At 43.9% G+C, this 24,893-nt stretch overlaps 1 protein-coding gene across 2 annotated transcripts in view; it reads right to left on the bottom strand.

Moving 5' to 3' along the window:
- The window catches only part of NCKAP5 (NCK associated protein 5), a 1,001,373-nt gene that overhangs the window by 42,734 nt on the left and 933,746 nt on the right, over positions 1-24,893 (bottom strand). Inside the window, exons 16-18 of one of the 2 annotated variants that reach the window (XM_055108553.2) lie at positions 17,578-17,892; positions 14,659-14,795; positions 11,475-11,607 (exon numbers count right to left, since the gene is read on the bottom strand). In XM_055108553.2, coding sequence (XP_054964528.1) covers positions 11,475-11,607; positions 14,659-14,795; positions 17,578-17,892 — 585 coding nt within the window. The remainder of the gene's footprint in view (positions 1-11,474; positions 11,608-14,658; positions 14,796-17,577; positions 17,893-24,893) is intronic. The other variant, XM_055108550.2, reaches the window with a different exon arrangement.

The following is a 24,893-nucleotide window of genomic DNA, read 5'->3' as shown; positions in this document are numbered from 1 at the left end:
CGAGATCATGCCACTGCACTCCAGTCTGGGTGACAGAGTGAGACTCCATCTCAAAAAAAGAAAAAAAAAATCAGTTAATGACACAGCCAACGCTGAAACCCAGGTATGTAAGCTCCCAGTTATGGGCATTTCTAACATACCCAGCCAAAGGGCTCATGGCTTTGAGTTTCTAGGTTCTTGGAGGTTCACAGAGGAGCCCACTGTGTAATTTGCTGAGTAATACTTGACATTTGTCCTGGTTTTTCCCAAGCTCATCTCCTTGGTTGTATAGTCAGTGTATATCTCTAGGTTTCTGGTTAGTTAAGGAGGAGCAGTTGGGATGCAAGAAGGTTTGAAATGGTCTCTCTCTTGATCCTTAAAAGTCGGAGAAAAAGCAATTAGAATATATCTGTTCTTCTTCCCCCAATACCTGAAAAGACTGCACCTTGCTTTTTCCTCTTGCACATGATAATAGTTGCTTCTACAAAGATTTTTCCTGAATACCGAGCCCTTTCTTTTCCCCACCTACCCCACTTCTTCAAGAGAGTTCCTTCTACTGACCCCAGTATTTTCATTCCGCAGATGATTGTTAATCTTCCGTGTCTGGTGTAACCATTCAGTTGGAAGAGTTCTGGCAAGGGGCTCTTTCTAAATGTCTCTATGTGCTTTCGAGCCAAATATAAAACTCTAAGGTCTCCAAGGAAACCCAAACACCTGTTGACTACATTTTTTTTCTCCATTTTTTTCATCTAATTGCAATTTACCTACTTCACTAGAGCAACGTGAGGATTAACTGTCCTCGGGTAACTTTCAAGTCTGTAAAAGATTTCTGCCTCCTCGGGGCACATGTTCTCTAAGAGAGACAGAGCCAAAATACTAATAAGAGACTTAATGTGTAGCAGCCTCAAATAATCTGTGCTCTGTGTTACCACTTCAGACAGTCAGTGTCTCCCTAACACAGTCTGACAAAGACACCGTGGAGGGATCAACAGCCAAGTCTGAAAGTCCCAGACAGGAGCATGGACTTCCCTTTCAAAGCCCTTGGGAGGAAGTGATATTAACCACCAAATTAGGTAGCTGGACCAGGGCCTGGTGCACCTGCTGGGCAGGCGGGGGTGTCTGCCTGCTGTCATATTTTGGCACAAACATTTGACAGCTTCTCCCTCCCAATGAACATTTCTAATACCCAAAGGTTAATCTTTTCTTGGCTTCTTCTTGTCACTACTGACATTTTGTACCCGTTATCTCCCCGTGGTTGGGGGCTGTCCTGTGCATTGTAAGGTGTTTAGCCTCATCCCTGGACTCTGCACAGCAGATTAGTATCCCCTACCCTCTCTGAGTTGTGACAATTCAAAATGTCACCTGGGGGATGGAGAGGCACAAATGCACTGGTGAGACGATCCATTGTAAATGCCTGATGTATTACTCAGATTATGAGTAAACCTCTACAAAAAAGCCATCCTCAAACATGCTCATGGGGCTGCAGAAATGTCAGTGGTCTTGGAAACCACTCTTCTCCCATCCCCTAGCAAGTTAGATTTAATTCTGCTCCCCCGACATGAGGTGGAGGAGACACACAAATTTTCACAAGTGAAGCAGCATCTGGTTTGGTGTTTATTTATTTAGCACCATTGCCTAGTTCCGTTGCCTAGTTTTCTTTCAGCCCTGGCGGCCAAAGCCTGCTAATTTGCACAGCATTAAGTATCCTTTGCTCCCCTCACCTATTCCACTTCAACCAAGGATTTGTCTTTTGCTTTGAAATTCCACTGTGCAAGCTCCTTTTTAAAAGTGTTGGGCTGCAACACATTTGAACTCGAGGGGGGTAACACTGGGGGTTCGGTGGTAATGGGAGGGAATGTCCATCAAAGGGTGACAAACTCTGGGGGGCATTTCTTCCCTCAAAATGTCTCATTAGGGTCCCCAGCCTTGGTCTCCATCTCTGCTGTAGCCTGCAGTCCAATTTAATTGAGCGACGGCCTTGCTACGGCACACTGCTCTTTCGACAGGAGGGTAAACTCATTCTGTCCATCATGACATTTGCTTTCTTAAGGGCCTCACAATATGCAACTTAAATAATTAAATGCAAGTCACATCACAGCCTCCCTTTTCAAGCTTGTCTGAGGGCACGGTGGGTTCTTTCTGATAGTTAGCTTTTGACCATGTGATTTTTAGAAGCTGGTTAGGTTTTTTGTTTGTTTTGTTATTGTTCATGACACTTCTCCTCACTAAAACCCCCAAAACTCAGCATAGTGCACATCCAATGTGCATAGCTAAAAGGGCTGTGGATTTTCTGATGTTGGATGAATAGTGACTAAGAGAAATTTGAGACCCCTGGTTCTGGCAAGGGTCTCAGAGCATCCTGCTTGTCACGGTCAGTACTTTTCATTTGTCATCCAGGAAAGTGTAATGCTGGGAGACAAATCCCTTGTGTCCCACTGCACATGTCCATCCACTTCGAGCTGGGATGGGCCTGTTAAAAATAAAGCAAACCTTTAAAATGATCTAAAAAGAGAGAAGTTCCAGGAAGGACTAAAGATAACTCTTACCTGTAGTGTCCATTTTAAACAATAGATTTCTCTGGGGGAACTCGGAGTGATTATAACGAGTTTGGATTTCGTTGAACCCAATGCTGATTTTGCATATTACAGAGATTTGTCATCTTTAAGTAATGTGCCAGATGAATGCTTTAAAATAGATGCAACTTTGTGTGAATTTTCTATAATATAGCAAGATCTGATTGCTCTATTAATAGCCAAAGTCCTTGGCCTTGAGAAGGCAGGATGGCAGCATTTTTAAAATTCATCATCTTTGCATAATTAGTTGTGAATCTCTAAATATCCAAGCTGAGGAATTAACCAGGAACTAGAGCTGTTATCCCTCAGCGTCCCTTTTAATATTGTTCCATAGTCATCATTTCCTTGTGTTTTTCTAATTACTGCAAAACCAATTGTTTTTAACTCAACTTCCCTGGCTCTTTGTAATTTGTTGAATGTAATCACCTTCAAGTGAAGAAAATGCACTTCTTATTTGGGAAATTGGGGCTTGATCAGCTGAGTATCATCAAGTGGCTGGGGGACGCCAGTGCCAAAGTTTTGCATATTTTACCTGACCATTGCATTTTGAGGGTATGAGGCTGGAGAGGGCACGCTGGAAAGTGAGCCCCTTGTTGTGGTGATCTATAGACCCTACTGGGATTTTATTTGGAGATGTACATAATTTTATAAAAACCAAAAAGAACTAGGAATTCTGGTTCCTTACTCTGAGTGGCCAACAATATGGCTCTAGGCACTAGAAAACAATGGTTTTGGGTACTGAATTACCTTCTCTCTCAGACTTGTTTCAGTCTGTGTGTCTGATTATAAGCACCTAGGGCAGGGCTCTGCCATTGAACCTTCCCTACTCCTTAGTGTCTAGCAGTGACCTGGACACAGTAGAAGCTGAACAAACCAAATAAACTAGTGTAGAAGTCAAGTCTCTCTCTTGCTTTCACTCTTTCCCAATCTTCTATCCTCTAGCACTAGGATGTGCTACCCATCTACTACCCAGTTCTACTTGAAGATACTCAAAGAACAGATATTGGAAGAGCAAAAGTTTTCAACCTTTACTTCTCTCTTTCATAACAGGGGTGTGATGCACACTCATCAGTAAGAGTGGTTCTCTGTGACAATAATTCCCAAATTGGGACAGAGACTATGAGAATCAAGCCAGGAGGCACGGGACTATTTAGACAAAGCAAAACAAAAGGATTCTGATATGCCTGCAACAGCCTCCATGAAGTTTCATCATTGAAGAGTAAACTAAAAGTCTATACCCTTGAGAAAAAATTGGACAAATGGATTCATCATTTTTCTCTAGCAGTGTCCTCAAAGAAGAAGAAAGGTCCTTATTGTATTTCTCCCTGCAGGTAGCCATGCTGGGTCTTTCTTTCTCTGGACAAGGAAATGTATGCATAAGGGGCTACACAAGACCATAATCAATGCAGTGAGATGGCTGCATTTTTATTTGACACACATTTATTAAATACCTAGGATATGCCATGTCCCCTGCTAAGTTCAGAGCATGAATGACCAGCAATTTTGGCACTAATGAGGGAGTTGAATGTGCAAACAAACAGGTAAAATATCAAGTGGAAATGAAAGAGATACAGGGTCTTACGGGGAACAGACGAGAAGTAGTAACTGGACTTTGGGAGTGGCTGAGGAAGGGGCATCCTGAAGACTTCCTGTTGGGGGTAAAGTCTGAACTGAACCTTAAAGATGAAGCAGGGGCTAAGTGAAAGGTTAGAGAAGAAGGGTGTTAGTACAAAAGCCATTCCAGGGAGGCCAGACCATATAAGCAAAAGCATGGAAGCCTCCAACAGCATTGTGTGTTCAGGACATGCATAAACAAGGCATAAAGTATAAGCCAGGAAATGAAAAAAAGTGAAGCTGGAGAAGCAAGACCGAGGTGGGCTTTGTGAGCCTTGTAAGAGGAGGTGATTGGATTTAAAAAAAAATTTTAAGTAAAACAAAATTTAAAATGTGTCATTTAAAATATTTTAAACTTTATTTTGTGCAAGAAATATTATTTTAACAGAAATAACTCAGACCCTTATTACAGATATACCTTAAATCAGCATTAATAAATATGGCTTCTGAGTCGACATTCATTTATTCAATATGCAGATTTTTATTGAGTATCAGGTTTTATGCTAGGTCTGACTGCTGAGGAAACACTTGACTTGGTCCTTTTCCTGAAAGGGCACAAAGATCCAAATCATTTTAGATTCTATTAAGTAAATTTAACTCTGAACCTTAAGCAAGTTACTGTTAGCTGGGTGGTGCTCAGTTTCCTTATCTATAAAATCAAGACAAAATGCCTATTTATAAAGTTCTCATGAGAAATACATAAGAGAAACTTAGGAGGCAAAACATCTGGCCCTTAACAATAGACCATTGTAGGGGTGGTTATATTGGATCCAATAGGCTGAAACTGGAATGATTTGGCTGTGCAGTATTAAGAGTACAAATGAGTTCAGTGAAGAATAAGCACAGAATAGACTCCACAGAAACACGGCAGAGGCAAGAGATGCAACCAAGTGGGCCTCTGAGATGAGAGAATTTCCATGCTAATGCGGGGACTTAACTCTGTATTGCCTTACTGCTCCTGCTAAGAGTCCAACAAGCATGAGGTTCCTAGGTTCTGCTCTCAGATCCTCCCAGCATAGCTCCAGGGCAAAAGGACAACTGGGACCTCTCCTTGCTCTTGAAGTTGTTGTTTTCAAAACCACTCTACTGAGGTATAATTGACAGACAAAAAGCTGAACATATTTAATGTGTACCTTGGTGATTTTGGAGAGATATATGTACCTAGGAGAGTGGACTGTGTGGGTGATGGACAACCCTCAAAAAGTTCCCAGCAAAGGAACAGCATGACAGGCTTTTGCATTTCAGGGAGGGCACTTCGGTGGCAGTGAGGATGATGCATTTAAGGGGCACGAGACTGGCAGCAAATTGACAGGGTCTAGGGACAAAGGGAGGCAGCAGGCTGTGTGAGTCAGATGGGGGCCAAAGCCGAGGCAGTGCTGGGGTGAGTGGGACAGAGGCAGACCCGAAAAGCCTCTAAGAGGGGAGGCAGCATGCCTTGGGATGGCCAGAGCATGGACAATGAGAGGGGAAGAGTCCAGGGAGGCTCCTTGCTTCATAGTTTGTACTCCTACAAGGATGGCGAGACATTCAGTGAAGACAGAGAACCTGGCAGAGCAGATTTCTAGAGGAAAAAAGAGAGGTTTCCATTTGGATGTTTCCTCTTGGGGTGTCTGGCAGGGCTGGTGATTGGTGACACACAGCCAGGTAGATGAAACAGAAGCTTGGGAGAGCTGGATTTACTAGAATTGTTATTTTACTTTTTACCAGCCAGGTCCAGTGGGTCCAGGTGAGACTCCCCTTTCTCCCTTCATCTGGAGATTGGGACCACGCTAGGTCTTCCCCACTTCCTACAACTGGCTTGCTCGCTCCTTCATCTTTACACTGTTGTCCCCTGCACATGCCTTCTCTGAGGACTTGCCTGCTGGAAAAGGGCAGGAATGTTTGTCATGCCCAACTTGGCAAATTAGAGTGGGTAGCTCTGTGAACAAAACCACAACATTACTTCTGTCTACTACTTCACCCGCTGGGCCACCTATCCAGCTCCTAAATCCTGCTCCCCCCACTGACTCTGCTAACAAGTAGACTTTCTAAACATTTTTCAGAGTGAAGCTAAAGAAATCAACCTTGAAAGAAAAGTTGTGTATTTATTTCAGTGTGTTATGAACCCAGAGGCAGGGTTTTAGAAAGTAGACTTCTTTGGCCACATTCAGTGTGTTGCAAACAAAGCAAGTGGGCCCCCAAAACCAGGGAATGTGGGGCCACAGCCCACTCTGTTTTGAAGGGTGGGTTCCAAGTCATGCTGTGACCAGCAGGGTGAGCAGCTAGGGAAGGAGCCGGGGCCAATGGGAGTGGGTGGTGGGAGGGCACAAGAAACAGGCAGCAGCCTCTGTAAGCTTCCTAGAAGCTATGGAGGACCGACTGCCACTATCAAATGTCCTCTCCTGCCTAAGGGAAATTCCAGGGAACCGGCAGGGCACAGTGGCTCACCCTGTAATCCCAGCACTTTGGGAGGCCAAGGCAGGAGGATCACCTAAGGTCACGAGTTCGAGACCAGCCTGGCCAACATAATGAAACTCCATCTCTACCAAAAAAATACAAAAATTAGCTGAGTGTGGTGGGAGGCACCTGTAATCTCAGCTACTCAGGAGGCTGAAGCAGGAGAACTGCTTGAACCCAGGAGGTGGAAGTTGCAGTGAGCCAAGATCGTGCCACTGCACTCCATCCAGCCTGGGCACACAGTGAGACTCCAACTCAAAAAAAAAAAAAAAATGCTGCACACAGTGGCTCATGCCTGTATTCCCAGCACTTTGGGAGGCTGAGGTGGGCAGATCACGAGGTCAGGAGTTCAAGACCAGCCTGGCCAATATGGTGAAACCCCGTCTCTACTAAAAATACAAAAATTAGCCAGACGTGGTGGTGGGTGCCTGTAATCCCAGCTACTCGGGAGGCTGAGGCAGGAGAATTGCTTCAACCCAAGAGACGGAGGTTGCAATGAGCTGAGATCATGCCATTGCACTCCAGCCTGGGTGACAGAACGAGACTCCATCTTGGAAAACAAAAGAAAAGAAAAAAAGAAATTTCAGGGAACCAAGGAGAAAGGGTGTATTTGAAAAGGGCAGCTATCTTGGCAAACATCCAATAAGGCTTCACGATCTATTGGTGAATTCCATCCTGCAGGTTGGGGACCTCTATTAAGAGCCTTGTTATTTCAAAAGGGACTCCAGGGGTGGGACAGCCAATCTCCCTTTCACAGGCACGTGTGATGAAAGCAAGGAAACACTGACTCAGGGGGAATAAAATCTCCACCAGACACTCAAGGCACGTCCTCCTGTTATTGTTTTTCTCTTGTTTCTATTTTCTTTTTATACAACCTTTGCCAACATTTAGAAAGTTAATGGTGCTGCATCCATCCTTTAATGCCCCTTCCTAGGGTTATTGGAAGCCAGCACACACCCACAGCCATGCTAGCTGTCTGCATAGAACATTTTCCCTTCCTGGCAGCATTGCCACAGCTGGGGCTGACCTGTGGCTGTCAGGGTGTGCGAGGACAGATCTCTGGCAACACATCCTCTTTTAAAGGCAGGTCGCAGACACCTTGGTGGAGGGAAAGACTGTCTTGCTGTTTGTGCTGCTTCTAGGACCTCACCACCTTCTCCCAAGAAGCTAAAGCAATAGAATAAAATAAAGATGTTCCTTTTCAAAGAGGGGTTTGCTCTGGTTGGAGGAAATAGGATGAGCAAAGTGAGTTGACAGAGAAAAATATTCAGGCTGGGACTCACTTCCTTTTGCAGAAGGATTTAAAAACAACTTCAAGCAGTAAATTTACTGTTCATCATGAGGTCATCCAAAGCCACAACCTAATGCAGATTCTTGATTGCCTTGCGCAACTCATGTAGACAGGCACATGATGCTGAAACATGGGCCCTAAGGTAAGTGCACTCATACCCAGGTACTCTCTCATTTGGAGTCAGTGAATTTGTTTTAAATCTTGCCTCCTTTTTCAGGACACTTAGACCATCCTCCCCCTCCGTTCCTACTTCTCCTGTCTACACTGGAACCCCACTGGCAGAGGAAGGGGTAGGACAGAACTGAAGATTGCTTGCCACTTTTTAGTAATAAGCAACAGACAGAATCATGAGTCTCCTCCTTGACATACCTTCCTCACTTGGCTTCTAAGATGCCATGCTCCCCAGCCCTCCTCTTCCTTCACTGGGTCTTCCTCTTCTCTGTGACTGAGATAAGGTAGGAGGACCTAGTCTTCTCTTGGGCTACACTCCCTCCCTTCCTCATCGCATTTGGACACACAGCTTCAAATGCGGTTGATGTGCTGATGACACTCAAATTTACATGAGCCCCAGACTCTCCTAGCCTCCCACCTACCCCCCACTTCCACTTGCAGGCTTAATGGGCCCCCAAATCTAGCATGTCCACGCAGAACTCCCATTTCACTTGGCAGAAGGCAAGGGCAAATCCAGCCTTTCTAAGAGCCAAAGCTTGGAGTCATCCTTGACCCTACGTTTTTTCCAGTATACCAGTGAATTGTATTATGTTTTTTTTTTGTTGTTGTTTTTGTTTTGAGATGGTGTCTTGCTGTGTCACCCAGGCTGGACTGCAGTGGTGCAACCATGGCTCACTGTAGCCTCAACTTCCAGGGCTCAAGCAAGCCTCCCACCTTCCTCTCCCGAGTAGCTAGAACCACAGGTATGTGCCACCACATCCACTACACCCGTCTTATTAAAAAAAAAAAAAAAAAAAATTTGTAAAGACAGGTTCTCACTATGTTGCCCATGCTGGTCTCCAACTCCTGGCCTCAAGTTATTCTCTTGCCTTACCGTCCCGAAGTGCTGGGATTACAGGCATGAGCCACCATGCCTGGCCTGAGCCAGGTGGTATTTTTTTTTTTTTTTTGAGACAGAGTCTTGCTCTGTCATCCAGGCTGGAGTGCAGTGGCGCGATCTCGGCTCACTGCAACCTCCACCTCCTGGGTTCATGCCATTCTCCTGCCTCAGAGTAGCTGAGACTACAGGCCTCCCGAGTAGCTGGGACTACAGGCGCCTGTCACCATGCCAGGCTAATTTTTGTATTTTTAGTAGAGACGGGGTTTCACCGTGTTAGCCTGGTTGGTCTCGAACTCCTGACCTTGTGATCTACCCAGCTCGGCCTTCCAAAGTGCTGGGATTACAGGCGTGAGCCACCGCGCCCGGCCATTAGGTGGTATTTTTAATTAGATTTGGAATCCGACTGTTCTCACTCCCTGTGTTGTATGAGCCACATGTGACTATATTTACATTAAAATTAATTAAAATTTCAAATAAAAGAGAAAAGAAGGAATGGCCCAAATGAGAACTCTTAGGAAAACTGGAGCACAAATTAAATTTTAAAAATTCAGTCTCTTACTTGCACTGGCTGCGTTTCAGGTGCTTAACAGCCATGTGTACAGACATAGAGCATTTCCATCATTGAGGGAGGTCACTTAGCCAGTGCTGGTCACTGTGTGGAGTGCAACCACCCTGGTCCAAGCTATCAGCATTTCTTGCCTGGATGCCTGTAACAGTCTCTTAGTTGATCCTGCTTCTTCAGTTTTCTAAATACAGCAGCCAGACGCATCCTTTTTAAACTTTGCACATCATGCCACTCCTGGGCTTTAAGTCATCCAAATTCCCTCTCAGAGTAGTGGTTAGTCCTCAGAAAGGCATACAGGGTTCTAGGGGTTCTGGCCCCTTCTCATTTGGCCTCATCCATCAGGTTGCTCTCTCTGCAGCAACATGCGAGCCTCCTGCTACCCCTGGGCTCCAGAGCTTGCTCTGCCTCAAGTCTACTGCATTGGCCATTCCCTCTACTGGGAGTGCCCTTCCTGCCTCACTCACTCTCCTGCTTCAGCTCTCTCTGCTCAAAAGTCGCTTTCTTAGTGAGGCTCCTTCTGACTATTCCACTTCAGTTTCAACTTCTCCTCCAACTGCCAGCACTCTCACTCTCCCTTTCTCTGCCTTTGTCTTTTCTGTAGCACTCATCTCCTATGAACGAACTATATACATTTACTTGTTTATGATAGCTATTGTTTACTATCTGGAAGGGATCTCTGTCCATTTACTCACTGCTGGAAAACTGGCTCAGAGGAAGCTTTCAACAAATACTTATTCAATAATGAATGGAGAACGTTCGAGAGCTGAAAGGGGCCCTGGAAACCATTCTTGGGTGTGTGGCTGAGGGTTGGTGAGGTGAGGCTATTCCCTGAGGACTCACAATGAGCTCAAGGGAACAGCATGGATTAGGAGCCGGCATCATCCTAGGCATCTTCATTGGGCGAGCTCCATGACAATGAACTCCCCTTCCCCTTCATCTATCACAGTCAGAGGGACACCAATGAACCACAAAGAGCCAACAGGGACAACAACCAACTAAAACATCAGGGGTATTCACCATTTTCTTCTTGGTAAACCTTCGCATGATTCAACCATCAATCCTACCTCTCTGATAACTTATAAGAAGCAAGGGACAAAGTGGTGATTCAGATTAATGAGCTCTTCTTACATGCTACTCTAACCCTCCCTCCCCCAATGCAAATACCAAGATTCTCTGAAAACTGGAAATACACATGGCTACTAGATTATGTTTTTTCCCTAAACATATCAAACTTGTTTTAAAAAAATAAAATTATGGTTTCATTACATAGTTTATAAATTAGTATTTTAGAAAAAAGTTGATTAGTAGGAAAAGAATAGCTTTCCATTGCATCATTACAATATTTCTGACAATCCAGAATGAATTAGAAGAAAAGTAGAGCCCAGATCACATTTTGTGTTAGGGATTTGTCTGTTCTCTTGTATCTGAAAGGAAGTACCATCTGAATAGACATAGTTTTAAATGCCTAGAGATAATGACTTTTCTACTGCCAATTCTGGCTCAAAGACAAAGATAGTGAGGGAGCTTCGACCTCACAAACAGACCTGTTCATAATGGCACAGCTAACAGGTCCAGGGCTACACAGCATGATGTTAGCAGAGAGCCTGGAAAACTCCATCCACAGCTCACTGGATGATTTAACTTGCCAGAGTATATAATTAAGAACAGTTATCTTCATAGTCATTCCTTCATTATTGAGATAACTCAATTGGAGGCTGTTTTAGACATGCTGGATTCAGAAATAAAATCCTTACAGACTGCACTGCAATGTCACGAAGATTACACCAGAAAACAAATGGATGTGCATAGACAATCTTCTGTACGTACCAGAAAATTAGATCTCAGGAGAGACATGAAGAAAAAACATAAAATCAAAGAGGGTGGGGGCCAAGAACAGTGAAAGGTATAATCAGCGGCTTCCCAGAGAGAGGAACCTGCAGGGCCAGCAAGTTCGCTGGTTGTTACCTGGGGCAGCGCTCTTCAGTGCTTTCACTAACTGTCCCCTTCCAGCTCCAAAACCATTATCTCCATAGTCCGGGTCACTGTCACTATTACTGCCACCGCTGGCAGAGTACGTACACATTCTGGGTGCCTTGTCCTAAATGAGTAATATGAGACTGTTAAGATAATTCATACAAATCAAAATGAGGCAGAGCATCCTGTGAGGATGCGACACAGTTCACATCTGGCTGTTAATGTGTGCACAGAATTCCATTCCCACTGCCCAGCCCGCTGCTCATCCGAGAGCAACTCTGGTTTGCCGGTTTTTCTGCCTCCTGAGGAGCTGTCTACTCAATTACCAGAGCTGCAGAAATAGGCCTGCAATAATGAAGCTGTCGACGGCACTCTGCCGTTGTCCCAGGCTCAGGAAGGTCCCCACGGTTACCTGGTCTGCATTTTGTACACTTCTTTATAGGGTCTTATTTTTCTCAACTGCCTATTATGAGCTGCTGTTGCAAACCTAATGGCTTATTTATTTAACTGATCTCATCATTGCCTTCCAAGTGTCAGAAGGTAATAAAACAATCAACCTTGGGAACAAAAGAATAAATGTTTGCCTAATTTATAATTTTCTTTCAGCTCCCAAAAGGACAGTAGCCTTTAGAAAAGTAAGCAATTGCTGACTCCATGTAATCCTCAAATCTGCTGACAGTTCATGGGCTGAGGAACCCAGTTTCCCCTCTTGCTCACATGTACACATCACCTGACCCCATCCCCTAAGGATGTCACTGGTGTGGCAATGATGCTGTATTCAGAAATTGCTTAGGCGGTTGACGCTGTATGAACAGTATTCCCCTCTGTGCACATAAGCAGCATACTGGATCCAGGAGTGCAACTCCTATGTGTTGAATCGAGGTTATTTGGGGCCCTTTTTTCTGTTTGTAGAATGTCCTGTTAGAGCCTATTATTCCTCCCTAAGCCAGATAGTTCCGATACAGATGCATTAGATGGGTCTCTGAAGTTTGTTTAGAAGGGTGTCATTTGGTTGGGGATTGTAAAAACACATTTTAGGATGTAAACTCGCTTATCTGGGGTTATAAATTCAAGCACTCATTTCCTTTACTCCTTCATTCATTTACTTAGTCACCCATCCATTCAACAGTGTTTACTAAGTACCTACTCTGTGCTAAGCAGTATGCTAGGTTCTAGGGGTGGAGAGCTTAATACTGGAGATACCAGTAGTCTAGCAAGGACTAAGTCCATGAAGAAAGACAAGTCTACTGACTGTAGTTCTGGGTAACGTGTGTCCAGAGCTCCAAAAGGACCCAGTCCAGTCTGGACATGATGAGGTACATCCTTTCATAGCTCCATTCAACAAATGCTAACTGAACCAGGCATCGTGCCAGGTACTAGAAATATAAAGCTAATTCCTGCTTGAAACGTTCCCTATCTGGCAGTCAACAAAGCAGGGTTCTGAGTTTCAAGGATTTCCAGTGCATGGGGCTAGTGCAGGACGATGAGGAAGGGAATCCTAGAGAGGTGTGTCCATTGGTGGATGTATGTCTTATGTGAGGAGTGCAGGTCCCCTCTGGGTCAGCAAGAGTAACTTTTTTTTTTCCTTTTTATGTTCTTGGAATTATTCAAACTCCTTTGCCATCAACACCAACTGTTGTTCCTGAACTGGTTTTCTGCTCTCCAATTCTGTGTGTCTGTCATGATTTTCTAAATTTTACAGCTCTCAATTTTCTCAATTTGCCAGTTTCCCAATCCTCCCAAAGCCAGCGCAGAGTCCTTTGGAACAGTGGCAGCAATGCTCTGTGCAAAGTGTGTTCCATGGATCAGCGGCATCAGCATCACCTGGGGATTTGTTAGAAATGTGTACCCCTCACTCTGTATATGCCAAATCAGACACAAGTCTATGTGGGCAACAAGATTGTAGCCCTTCAGGTGGTTCTGATGCCTGCTCCGGTTTGGGAGGCACTGATCTGGAGGAGCCCTAACATTCTGTGTTTGACTTAAGGCATGGCAGAACACAGCAGTTTCCTCCTTTGCCTCTCAGACCCACGTCCTGTGGAGGCAGCCATCCCAGGTGGTGCCCTGGACTTCAGAGGGCCCAGTTCCAGTCTCGGCTCCACAGCAACTTTCCCCGGGACCCTGAACATGGTCCAGCAGGACTCTAGTGTTCCCCACTGGAAACTGAGGCGGTGGGCCCAGAGGATCTGCTCCCCTACTTGTCCATGGTCCCCTTCCATACTGAGGCAGATGCTCAAGGCTGAAAGGTGGTTTGGCCACACTGAGTGAGGGAGACCTCAGATGTGGGTGAATCTGGGTATCTCATCATCATAGTTGGGCAGAAACTTTAGTAAAAATAGCAACCAGGGCTCTTGATACCAGACCTGGGAAAGCCAAGGGCAGCAAAAGTGGGAAGGGCCAAGGAGGGGCCAGGAAGTTCTGGAAAATGAACCATGTGTCTTCCTCCTCCTTTCTCACCACCAGGCACCAGGGCAGATGCTGCAGTGGGCCACCCTAGGACGAGTGGTGAAATGGCAAATAGGCTGACCATGGTCAGAGTAACCTGCTGGAAAGGGTAAACAGGAGGGGGTACCACATAACCCCCACTAGGGATGAGCAAGGAGTCCCTGAGCCAGACACCCATAGCCACCCATAGCCACCCATCAGGAGTTCCGTGTGTGTCATCTCAGGGCAGATGAAGAACCCACTGCAAAAATGAAACTCAGGGCTCACAGATTCTAGCAAGTCATTTGACCACACCGAGCATCTGATTAGCCATCCTTAAAAGCAATAGAATTAGACCTGCTTTCCCTGTTTCATAAGAACAAAGTAAAGGTTAAAATAACTACTGAGATACTGAAAAAATAGAAAAAGCATCATTCCAATGGCGCCCACATGGCTTGGGAGAGTGAATGCTTGTCCCACAATATCTAATCAGGGGAGTGCATCCATACCCAAGAATCTGGGTGCATTTCAGAAGCACTTTGATTTCTTCAGAATAAAAGTGTCCCAAGAACCCACAGTATTCCCTAATAAGGCAGGGAAAAGGGTGAACCCTAGACCTTGGTTTATATTCAGTAAACCAACAGCAAATTTCATTTAAAGTGAAATCTATCATAAAAGTGTTTTTAGGGTACACTTTTTAGAATCAGGACCAACAGGTGGATGGCACCCTTCACCTCCCCCGACCCCTCACCTGGGTCCCGGTGGCAGCATCTTCACTCCCCCAGTCTGGAAGCGGCTGGCTTGCCATTGGGTCTTCAGCATATCCGAATGATGAGCATGTCTGAGGCCTTGGCTCTGCTTCATTCTGCTTTTGGGAACTGACTTTTCCTAAATGAGGACACGTATGTGGAATCACATATCAGCTTTCATCAACATTTTACAAGTTTAGGGAAGGAGGTGGGGGAGACATTCAGAAATAATAAAAAAGGTCCAAATACAGTGAAAGCTGGCCTTCCTGCCACTCTGTCCCGCTGTAGTCTGTGCTGCCCAAAACATCTGCATAATTATGTATACACATCTATAGAAGCCCCTTTTCAAGACCCGAGGCAAAGTGTTCTTAGACTACTTTTCTACAAAATGTTGAAAGACTACAGGTTAGAAAGGGTTCAGCAGGCAAACCATTCAGGAAACACTAAAGTTATTCTTCAAATAATGTTATTCATCCAACAACAATCAAGTTTCTTTTTTGGAGGACTTTTCAGAGGCTTCAGTGTGCCAATGGGTATTAGCGTAGTTTCCGAAGAGAGGATTTGAATTTGCAGGCTTCCTCAAACATAGGGAACCCTGATTTTCCTAAAATACTTATTAAGGTCATTTTGAATAGTGTGGATTGGGAAGCTTTGCTTGGAGCCCTTAAACATCTCTCAGGGCAGTACTTCTCAAGCTTTAATGTACATATGGATCAGCTGAGCTTTTGTTCATGTGCATGCTGATTCAGTAGGTATGGGGTGGGCTCTGAGGGTCTGCAGGTCTGACAAGCTCCCAGGTGATGCTGATGATGCTGGCCCATGGACCACATTGAGTAGCAAGGGTGTAATTAGCAGAGAACAATTAAAGAGAGTTTCCCCACTACCCATGAAAGTAGATTAACCTGCATAGTGTATGCCTTTGTCATGCCAGAATGGAGACTTGCTGTCATTATCCTCCAACCTCAGTGATTATAAGCAAGACATGCTGTGACAGCCTCTCCAGAGCATTTTGTTTGTGAGGGGAAGCTAAGAACTGTGTTTTCATCAGCACTGTGAGTTTTGTATAGTGACTTCCATTTTTCATATGGGGATAAGAAAAATAACCAATTCAAATGTACACATTTGAATTGGCAGTGACTGCTCAAAAAGGAGGTATAATCTCATTTTCTTTTTGTTCCAGCTAGTCCTCATTCCCTAATTTTTAACATGCATAACTGATGGACACAGAAAAGAGAAGCACTGGAAAGTAGGCCCTGCCTCTGGACCACAGATATCATGTCAGGACAGGAAAATTCAGGATGGGTGACAAAAATTTCCTGCAGTGTGTTCACCTCACTCTCTACCATATACTACCTTTTTACTACTCTTCACTGTAATTTAATTAAGATAGAACCCAAAGCCAGGTGCGGTGGCTCATGACTGTAATCCCAGCACTTTGGGAGGCCAAGGCAGGCGGATCACTTGAGGTCAGGAGTTCAAGAACAGCCTGGCCAACATGGCGAAACCCCATCTCTACTAAAAATACAAAAAATTAGCCAGGTATGGTGGCACATGACTGTAATTCCAGCTACGCAGGAGGCTGAGGCAAGAGACTCAGCTGAATCCAGGAAGTGGAGGTTGCAGAGAGCCAAGATTGCACCATTGCACTCCAGCCTGGGCGACGGAGTGAGACTCCATCTCAAAACAAAAACAAAAACAAAAAAGACAGAACCTTAGATACCTGGTGCAGTGGATATTAGCAGCAACATCTGAAAAATCTCCTTCTGATCCCTTACGAAGCAATTCAAGACTTGCGGTTTCTATTCAATTTGTTATAATGACAGTGTTTAATCATGGAGTCTACAGCAGCTGCCGCTGAATTGAGGTCACATATGTGACTATTCAGGCATGGAGTACACAACCTATAACTAAGATTTCGCCCCTGAATCTCTGGAGGCTGTGTCATTAATTAACAACATATTTACTTCAAAAATAATATGCATTACAGTCTTTAAAAATGTAGCCTTGACTTGGAATGAGCAGAAGTTTGTGATGCAACATTCGTGGCAATGGGTATTCCTATATAAATGAAGAACTCAGCCATGGGAATAGCCCAATCACATTTATTCAAAGATTTATAATTAAAAGTCTCCTTTTCTAATTTCTCAGAAGCCTATAGCATAATCTCCACTTGCAGCTCCTTTCTAATCATCAACTCATACATGAAAGTGTTCGATTTAAAGTTTTAGTTCCTATATTTATTCATGTTGTAAAAGCAACATAAGACATACAAGTTAAAAATTATTTAGTGTCATCCTGGGCTGCAATACACATTTTTAATCGTGAGGGAACAATGAAAAACTGATGACCCTTAGCCCAGCCCTGTCTTTCATCATGAAATCTTGTTTCAATTGACTGCCACGAAGGATAGTACTTCTCAATGGGAAGGCTCACTCTATTCTATTGCAATTAGTGCACGATCTACTGCTGATTTATCAAACTATGTCTTTTATAGTTCAACATATAAAGATATTTTAACTGGATAAGAATACACCAGAACATGTATGTTTCTGGTTAGAAGGCGAACAACATTGTAGTTAAATTTATATTTTGGGCTGAAATTGGTCTATATTCAGAGTTAAGTTTTACAGGATAAAACCTCACAAGTGTATGTTGCATGGCTTTTTTCTTAATCAGTTCACATATCCATATACCAGTACTTACATGTCTGTTTCCTTATATGTGTGTATACTGCTTGATGTAATACTATGAGTAGATATTGTCTTATACACATTGTTTTGCTTGTTGGTGAAGGACATGAAGGAATTTTCACATATCTACATTTTTATCAGGCAGGTCACTGACTTACTCATCTCCTGGTGAAAAGTTTCCCTTTTTTTGTCAGCAAATGTCTTATTAAGGGTGGGAAATTGGCATTTTACCTGAGGAAGCTGGTTTGGGGAGGCGGCTTTGAAGAGGCCTCATCCCTCTGGCGGTCATGATGGGGTCGGATGTGGAATGAACAATGGCGCTATCTGCAGGGCGCTGGCCATCTGTGGAGGAAGGCACTTCACGTTCAAGGGTTTGGGCTCTCATGGAAGAAACTGCAGAAAGGGCTGACTGGAGAGTCAGGAGAGGCTCAGCATCCTCTGGGGAGTCTGGTTGGCATAGGTAGCGTCCTGTCGAGCGATTTCCCGAGTCTGGGAGTGGGAAGGTTCCGATCCCACTGTCCAATGTTCTCATCTGGCAGTTGGATTCTGAGATAGAGAGACAGAGAGAGAAAGGAAGAGAGAAGTCTCACATAAAAGGATAAAAGAATCTTGGAAATTGGGGTATGATCTGGAGGAAAGGAGACACCTAGAAGGGTGAATTTAAGAAAAAGAAAAATGTCACAAGGACAGAAAACCAAACACCGCTTGTTCTCACTCATATGTGGGAATTGAACAATGAGAACACTTGGACACAGGGTGGGGAACATCACACACTGGGGCCTGTCATGGGGTGGAGGGAGGGATAGCATTAGGAGATATACCTAATGTAAATGTCAAGTTAACGGGTGCAGCACACCAACATGGCACATGTATACATATGTAACAAACCTGCATGTTGTGTACATGTACCCTAGAATTTAAAGTGTAATTAAAAAAAAAAAGAAAAATGATAAGCATTTGGAAACAGTATTAGTGGTGTAGTAAATTTCCAGTGAGGTGCATGAAGTGGAACTTTTTGAACCTGAAAACATCCCCCTTCATGTAATATGAGATAAGAAGACCAGCCTGTTACAAGCAGCAATAGTCGCTTGTGCACATATCCTGGATAGTCAGAAAAGGAACAGTCATTAGAGACCAAATTGTGGTCACCCTTATTTCAGTCTGGGAATCATATGACTTCAACCAATTAGGTGAAATTTATTAACTGAAATAATGAGTAATGAGAACACATAAATTGAAGTGACGTCCTAACAATGGTAATTGTGTATCTCGCGCATGAATGATCACCCATTCAGCAGTTGACTAAATCTCTGGCCTCTTAATTTGACTGCGGGGACAAGTAATTCACACGCCAGAAGGGTCATCCCAAAGGGTACCTTTCCCATCATAACACCACTTATCATGTGGGCTTCATTCGACCCAGCTGAGAAGACTGTGAGACACTTTCTTTCACTCTCACTTTATTCAATGACAAAACTCATCAATAACGCTTTGGATTTCTTGGCAGTCCCAGGGATCCCACTATTCTCTAGAACAAATTAAGATGATTTCACCATGTGTGTGACATAGTCTGTTAATTGTGTGTCAGCTGCAAAACATTTTATATACGGAGAAAAGTACAGTATCTGAAAAAATTACCACGTCATTTCTGGAATGGTGGTGTGGTTTATCAAGGCCAATGAGGCAGCTTCCAAGATCTGGATGTCACCCAGAAAGTCTCCTGTTCATATGATAATCCTGGAATGAAACTTCCTAGGTTTCATCTTAGAAGCATCTTACAAGTCTAGCACTGGGTAAGTGGAACAACTTAGCACAGTGTTAGGCATGGTGGGGAATATAATAGATTACGACATAATGTTTGTACCAAAAGCTCAACAGCTACCACTTCTTTGGTGCTTTAAGAACAGAGGCTTGTGGTGTGATCTCCGCCAATGGCTAATTGTTTCAACCCCTGTGCAAGAGCTTTAGCCTCTCGAGGTCTCAGGTTCCTTTTACTGCTGTGAGGATTAAAGTATGTTCACCATTTAATCCTTAGAATTTAGAATGGCACCAAGCACACTGTGAGACAGACAAGTAAATGAATAATGAATGGCAAAATACACAAAGTGTTTAGTATATTTATTACACATTAGTAGATATCTGATAGGTGAATAGCCTATCCTTAAGTATCTTTTCTATACAATCTCACTTCATGCTAAGCAATTACTATCCAAACTTCAGAATTTGCCCATTCCCCTACCTTCCTCCTCAAAACCTCTTTGCTGAGTAGCAGAAGTCTGGGAATTTCCTAATACTAAGGCAAAAATAAAGGGATGGGAATGTGTACAGAGTTGGCTTTTCTAGGCTTAAGGAGGTTTGGTGCTTGGTACTGGAAGTACTAGGAAGATGAAGTCCCTACTCAAGAGGCTTCAATCTTCACAGGGATATTTAGTAGGAAAATACAGATATTCTTTTCTCCACTATGGTGCCATTTAACCATCTCATATGCCATGGGATATTTGGTCATGGACTCCAGGATATCTGAATCATACAGACACACCAAGAGAAGTGCTTTTCCTTCCCGGGATTACAAGGGTTTTAGCCTCATTAATTTCGGGGCCTCCACCTGGCCAGCTTTATTCTCAACCAGACTTGCAGATTATTCATGACCTTCTCTTTTCATTTTCTCCTCAATTAAGGGTATTTAATTGTTATAGAATGGTGTTTTTGAGAAAGGATCATCTGTTTGCATGGGGAGGCACTGCCAGATGAGTCAAAGAAAGGACACTGCTATTCAGACTTCTGTGTCTTTTCTTAATTTTAGCCTACACATACAACACTTCAGATTTAGCATGTCCATGTGTCGTAACTGGGGCAATTCTGGAAGACTGAAATATTTCAGATTTACAGGAGTAAGTAGATCTTCATCAGAACCGACTCAGTCTTTGAAGATGAGAATCAAAGATTCATGGGATGTAGCAGCTGAGATGTGTCAGACCCTATGTACCCCAGGCTGCCTGCCCTAATAATTTACCCCAGCATCCTCAGGACCACCTATCCCTGAATCAAAGAGGGCTCAGCAGGGCAGGACGTTAGGGGTGCTTTTTCTTTTGAGAAGATGCGTTATCAAAAGTTTGGTGCTTATTACAGCTATTAGGAGTTCTGCTTTCTTTGTATAATTTCTTCATCCTCACATACCTATAAGGCAAGAACTATTATTGCCATTTAGAAATGAGGAATCACAGCTAAAAAAGGTTAAGCAACTTGTCCAAGGTCATATGCTGTAAATGAAAGCCTGGACTTGAATCTAGGCCAAACTACAAAGAAAATGCTGTTAGCCACCAAGCTACACTGATTCCCCCCAGAAGCACAAGTAAACCCCAAAGTGGGCTCTGCTCAGTTCATAGCCATTCAGGCAGCCACGTGAGCAGAAGCCTCACAGCATGGCCCCATGGCTTCCAGGCAAGGTGCCCAGCTTCTCCTCTGAAATTGGTGCTGGCCCCAGAATTCTAGCTTGGTTCCTGGGCTCCCCATTCTGTGGCTGGAGTCCACTGTCAACATGCCTGGCATATAGCTGGTTGTCTGGTCCTTTGCAGGATGCCTATGCAACCATATCTATATAGTTCTGAGAATCCCAAATGCCTAGCAACTCTTCCTTCTGCCCTCTTGGATTGAATCCTTAGACTTCTCGCCAGGGTTTTTTTTTAGAGTTTACTTTGCCTCCTGATATGGTTTGGATCTGCGTCCCTGCTACATCTCATGTTGAAATGTAATCCCCAGTGTTGGAGCTGGAGGCTGGTGGGAGGTGTTTGAATCGGGGGTTATATCCATCATGCATGACTTAGTGCCATCCCCTTAGTGACAAGTGAGTTCATGTGAAATCTGGTTGTTTAAAAGTGTGTGGCACCTCCCACCTTCTCTCTTGCTCCTGCTCTTGCATTTGAGACACCTGCTCCTCCTTCACCTTCCATCATGATTGGAAGCTTCCTGAGGCCCTCACCAGCAGCTAATGCCAGCACCATGCTTCCTATACAGCCTGCAGAACCATGAACCAGTTACACCTCTTTTCTTATAAATTACCTAGTGTCAGGTATTTCTTTATAGCAATGTAACAATGGCCTAATACACCTCTAGCTTGGTGATAGGCAGTCTTCCAAGGGCAATGTTTTTCTGGCTTTGTCTCCCTCTTCTATGTATTATAAGGCACATAGAGCATTTAATCCAGTCTCCTCAAATGAAGATTCAAAAAGCAAAGTGAGAATCTTGACAGCCTTTTTCATTTTGGCAATAGGTGCCATAAACAAAGCCCATACATGTTTGTCTAACCTATAACACAAAGCCATGGGGTAGTTGCAGGAAATAGGCCAGAGGAGGAATTTGGGGGTAGAAAAAATGTTGAAGGTGGTCTAAGTCTGGAGCCTTTCTGAAGACAACAACATTTTCTAGCATCAGTACCCTTAAATTATTTTACTTTCCTTTCAACACCCAATATTGTTATACCAGAGTCTATAAAACAGGACTTTTGGAATTCTTGAGTTCTCTGATTCCCAGAGAATTGCATGCCCTGACATTAAACTCAGAAACAATTCACTATTAAGGCCATTTTTATTTCTAAAAATTACAGATGCCAAATGTAGTGAATGTGAAGGATTCATTTGTGAGTACCTATGAAGTGAGGTGTGGACAGTCAGGGGCTCAGACACACGCCAAGTTTCCCTGCAAGAAAATGTCTTCGGAATACATAAACCTTTCGAAATGGAAGTTTATATTGAAAATGCTGACACCATCTCTATGTAGTTTCTTTAAGGCACAATTAGTTTCTTGCAGTTCATAAAAATATTGTAACCCGAATTACAAGTGTTAAGATATTGTACTTCTGAAGCCAGTTTTTTTTCTCAGAGAATTTTAAGAACTCACAAAATAATCAAATGGTTGTAGTAGGACCCAAGTTCAAAGGGGCAAGCCTCCCTCATCTTCAATGAGTTGATGCAGTATTGCTCTCAACAAATGTGAGTTCACGGCTGGGCGTGGTGGTTCATGCCTGTAATCCCAGCACCTGGGGAGGCCGAGGTGGGCGAATCAGGATGTCAAGAAATCGAGACCATCCTGGCCCACATGGTGAAACCCCGTCTCTACTAAAAATACAAAAAAAAAAAAATCAGTTGGGCATGGTGGCATGCACCTGTAGTCCCAGCTACTTGGGAGGCTGAGGCAGGAGAATTGCCTGAACCCGGGAGGTGGAGGTGGCAGTGAGCCGAGATCGCACCACTGCACTCCAGCCTGGTGACAGACTGAGATTCCGTCTCAAAACAAAACAAAACAAGAAACAAAATGAAAAACAAAAAAACCCCACAAATGTGAGTTCACATTTCTGGCTGTGAGTGTAGTTGCCCACACGGCCTTGCTAATGAGTTCAAGGGTTGGGTCGTTGGATGTACCCATGGACTTCATCCTTGCAAGGTCACCAATTACATCTCTGATTCTGGTCAACCCTCTCACCTGTTCCCATTGTTCCACGTGCCTTCTCTCTGCCTCTCAACATATTAACAAATTCTCACAGTTACCACCACCATCAAGACCCAGGCACCTCATGGGATGACTTAAGGCACTACTTCCCAGTCCTTTTAAAGTTGTATCACACATAGGAAATATACAGTTGATTGAGGAAAACACCAGTCCCCAGGACAACTGGTCAACTAAGGGCTGAACAAGCTCCATCTCGGTACACCTGGAACCCATTCAGAGCAGTCAGCAGCAGAATGGTAGAGAATCTCATAGAGAATGGAGTCCCCATTCTCTTTTACTGACACCTTGAATACATTCCCTTGCATATGTTTGGTATGCAAGGAGGAGACCTTTTCAGTCTCCTAGAAGCAAATACAGGACTTTCTATAAGGCTCTCCTTTTGGGGGAAGAATGTTAAGACTGCTTGGGGCAGGAATATTGTCTGGCACCAGACTTCAGTAAAGAGGAAAGTTACTGTGTCTCAGAGGGACATGAGCAGCCAAGATGGGTGCGGTTCCTTGTGGGATGGTGGCAGAGAATTTTGAAGAAACATTTCCACTGGGGATTTTCAAGTTGCTACCTTAGGGTGTGTGGCTGAAAATCCCCACTCATCTCACCAATGAGTGTTACCCTGCTGCTCCCTACTCCCAGCTGCCTCCGCATCTGGCCTTAGTGTCTTCATTTGCAAATTAGATCCCACTATCTTCATTATAGGGGTGCTTTGAGGACTAGAAACAAAGCATGTGATAAGCCTGGCACAATGCTTGCAAGAGGCACACTGTTATAATTCAGAAAATGGCAACAGTTCTCAAAATAAATGTTATTAGACTGTAAGCATCGTGCAGGCATAACTGGATTTGATTCATGTCCTCCATTCTCCCATATAAGTGGCTCCTGCTCCATGATTGCTCTTATTCTACAGAATGGTAATTATACTCCCCAGGCATCTGACTCTATCACCAGTGCTCAGCATCACACTTAACACATAGTCAGCCCTCACTGATGTGGAATGAATGAACAGGTGAATGAAAAACAATAAACCTTTAGAACGGTCTTCCTTATCATTAATGGATGTGAACCTCTTCTTGTGAAATCTCAATCTGCTTCTTTTTTGCTCTGACTTTAGCAACCAAAGCAAACAACTGACTCCCTTTTCTGTAGTTATTTTTCACATGAAGCCAGACTTCATTAATTTAGATGGCCACAGAGATAAGATCATTCAGAATTCCTGAATATTTTAATGATGGATTTCTTAGTACTTTAAAGTCCTTGGGACAAGAATAGATGACCAAGACAAAGGACAGCCAACAGTAGGCTGTTCTAACATCCTCCTCAGTCCCTGTGCCAGTACGCAGCGCAGCATCACTGGGCCTGAAGGTCCCAGGTCTAGGAAGCTAGTGTGGCACAGTAACTCTGGCTCTCATCCCAAGGAATTCTAGATGCCAAGTGGAATGCTGCCATACTGTTTAACACCAGCATCCACAGTATTGTGAGAACTAAGTTCTTACTGAAGAGTCACGTTCCTGGGGCCATTTGTAGTGAATGAATGAGATTACTCATTATATGAACTTCTTAATGCATTTAGCCAAAAAAGTGAGTTGCCCTCTTTTAAAGCAAATCACTCTGTTAACTTCGTTGACTATTGCCTTAGTCCATGTTGCATTGCTATAAATGGGTACCTAAGACTGAATAATTTATAAAGAAAAGAGATATATTTCATAATTCTGCATGATGCTGACATCTGCTCAGTTTCTGGTAAGGCCTCAGGTAGCTTTTACTCATAATGGAAGGCAAGGGGAGCTGGCGTGTGTTACACGGTGAGAGAGGGGGGTGAGCGCCAGACTCTTAAACAACAGCTCTCGTGTGAACCAATACAGTGAGATCTCACACATTACTTCAAGGAGGGCACCAAGCCATTCATAAGGGATCCACTCCCATGACCCAAACACCCCCACCAGGTCCCACTTCCAACAATGGGGGTCACAATTCAACATGAGATTTGGAGGTGACAAATATCCAAACTATATAAACTATGCTTCTTCCAAACTTGTTTTATACCATAT

This window comes from Pan paniscus, chromosome 13 (genome assembly GCF_029289425.2).
Source record: "Pan paniscus chromosome 13, NHGRI_mPanPan1-v2.0_pri, whole genome shotgun sequence".
Taxonomy (NCBI): Eukaryota; Metazoa; Chordata; class Mammalia; order Primates; family Hominidae; genus Pan; species Pan paniscus.
This window is presented reverse-complemented; position numbering and strand designations above follow the sequence as displayed.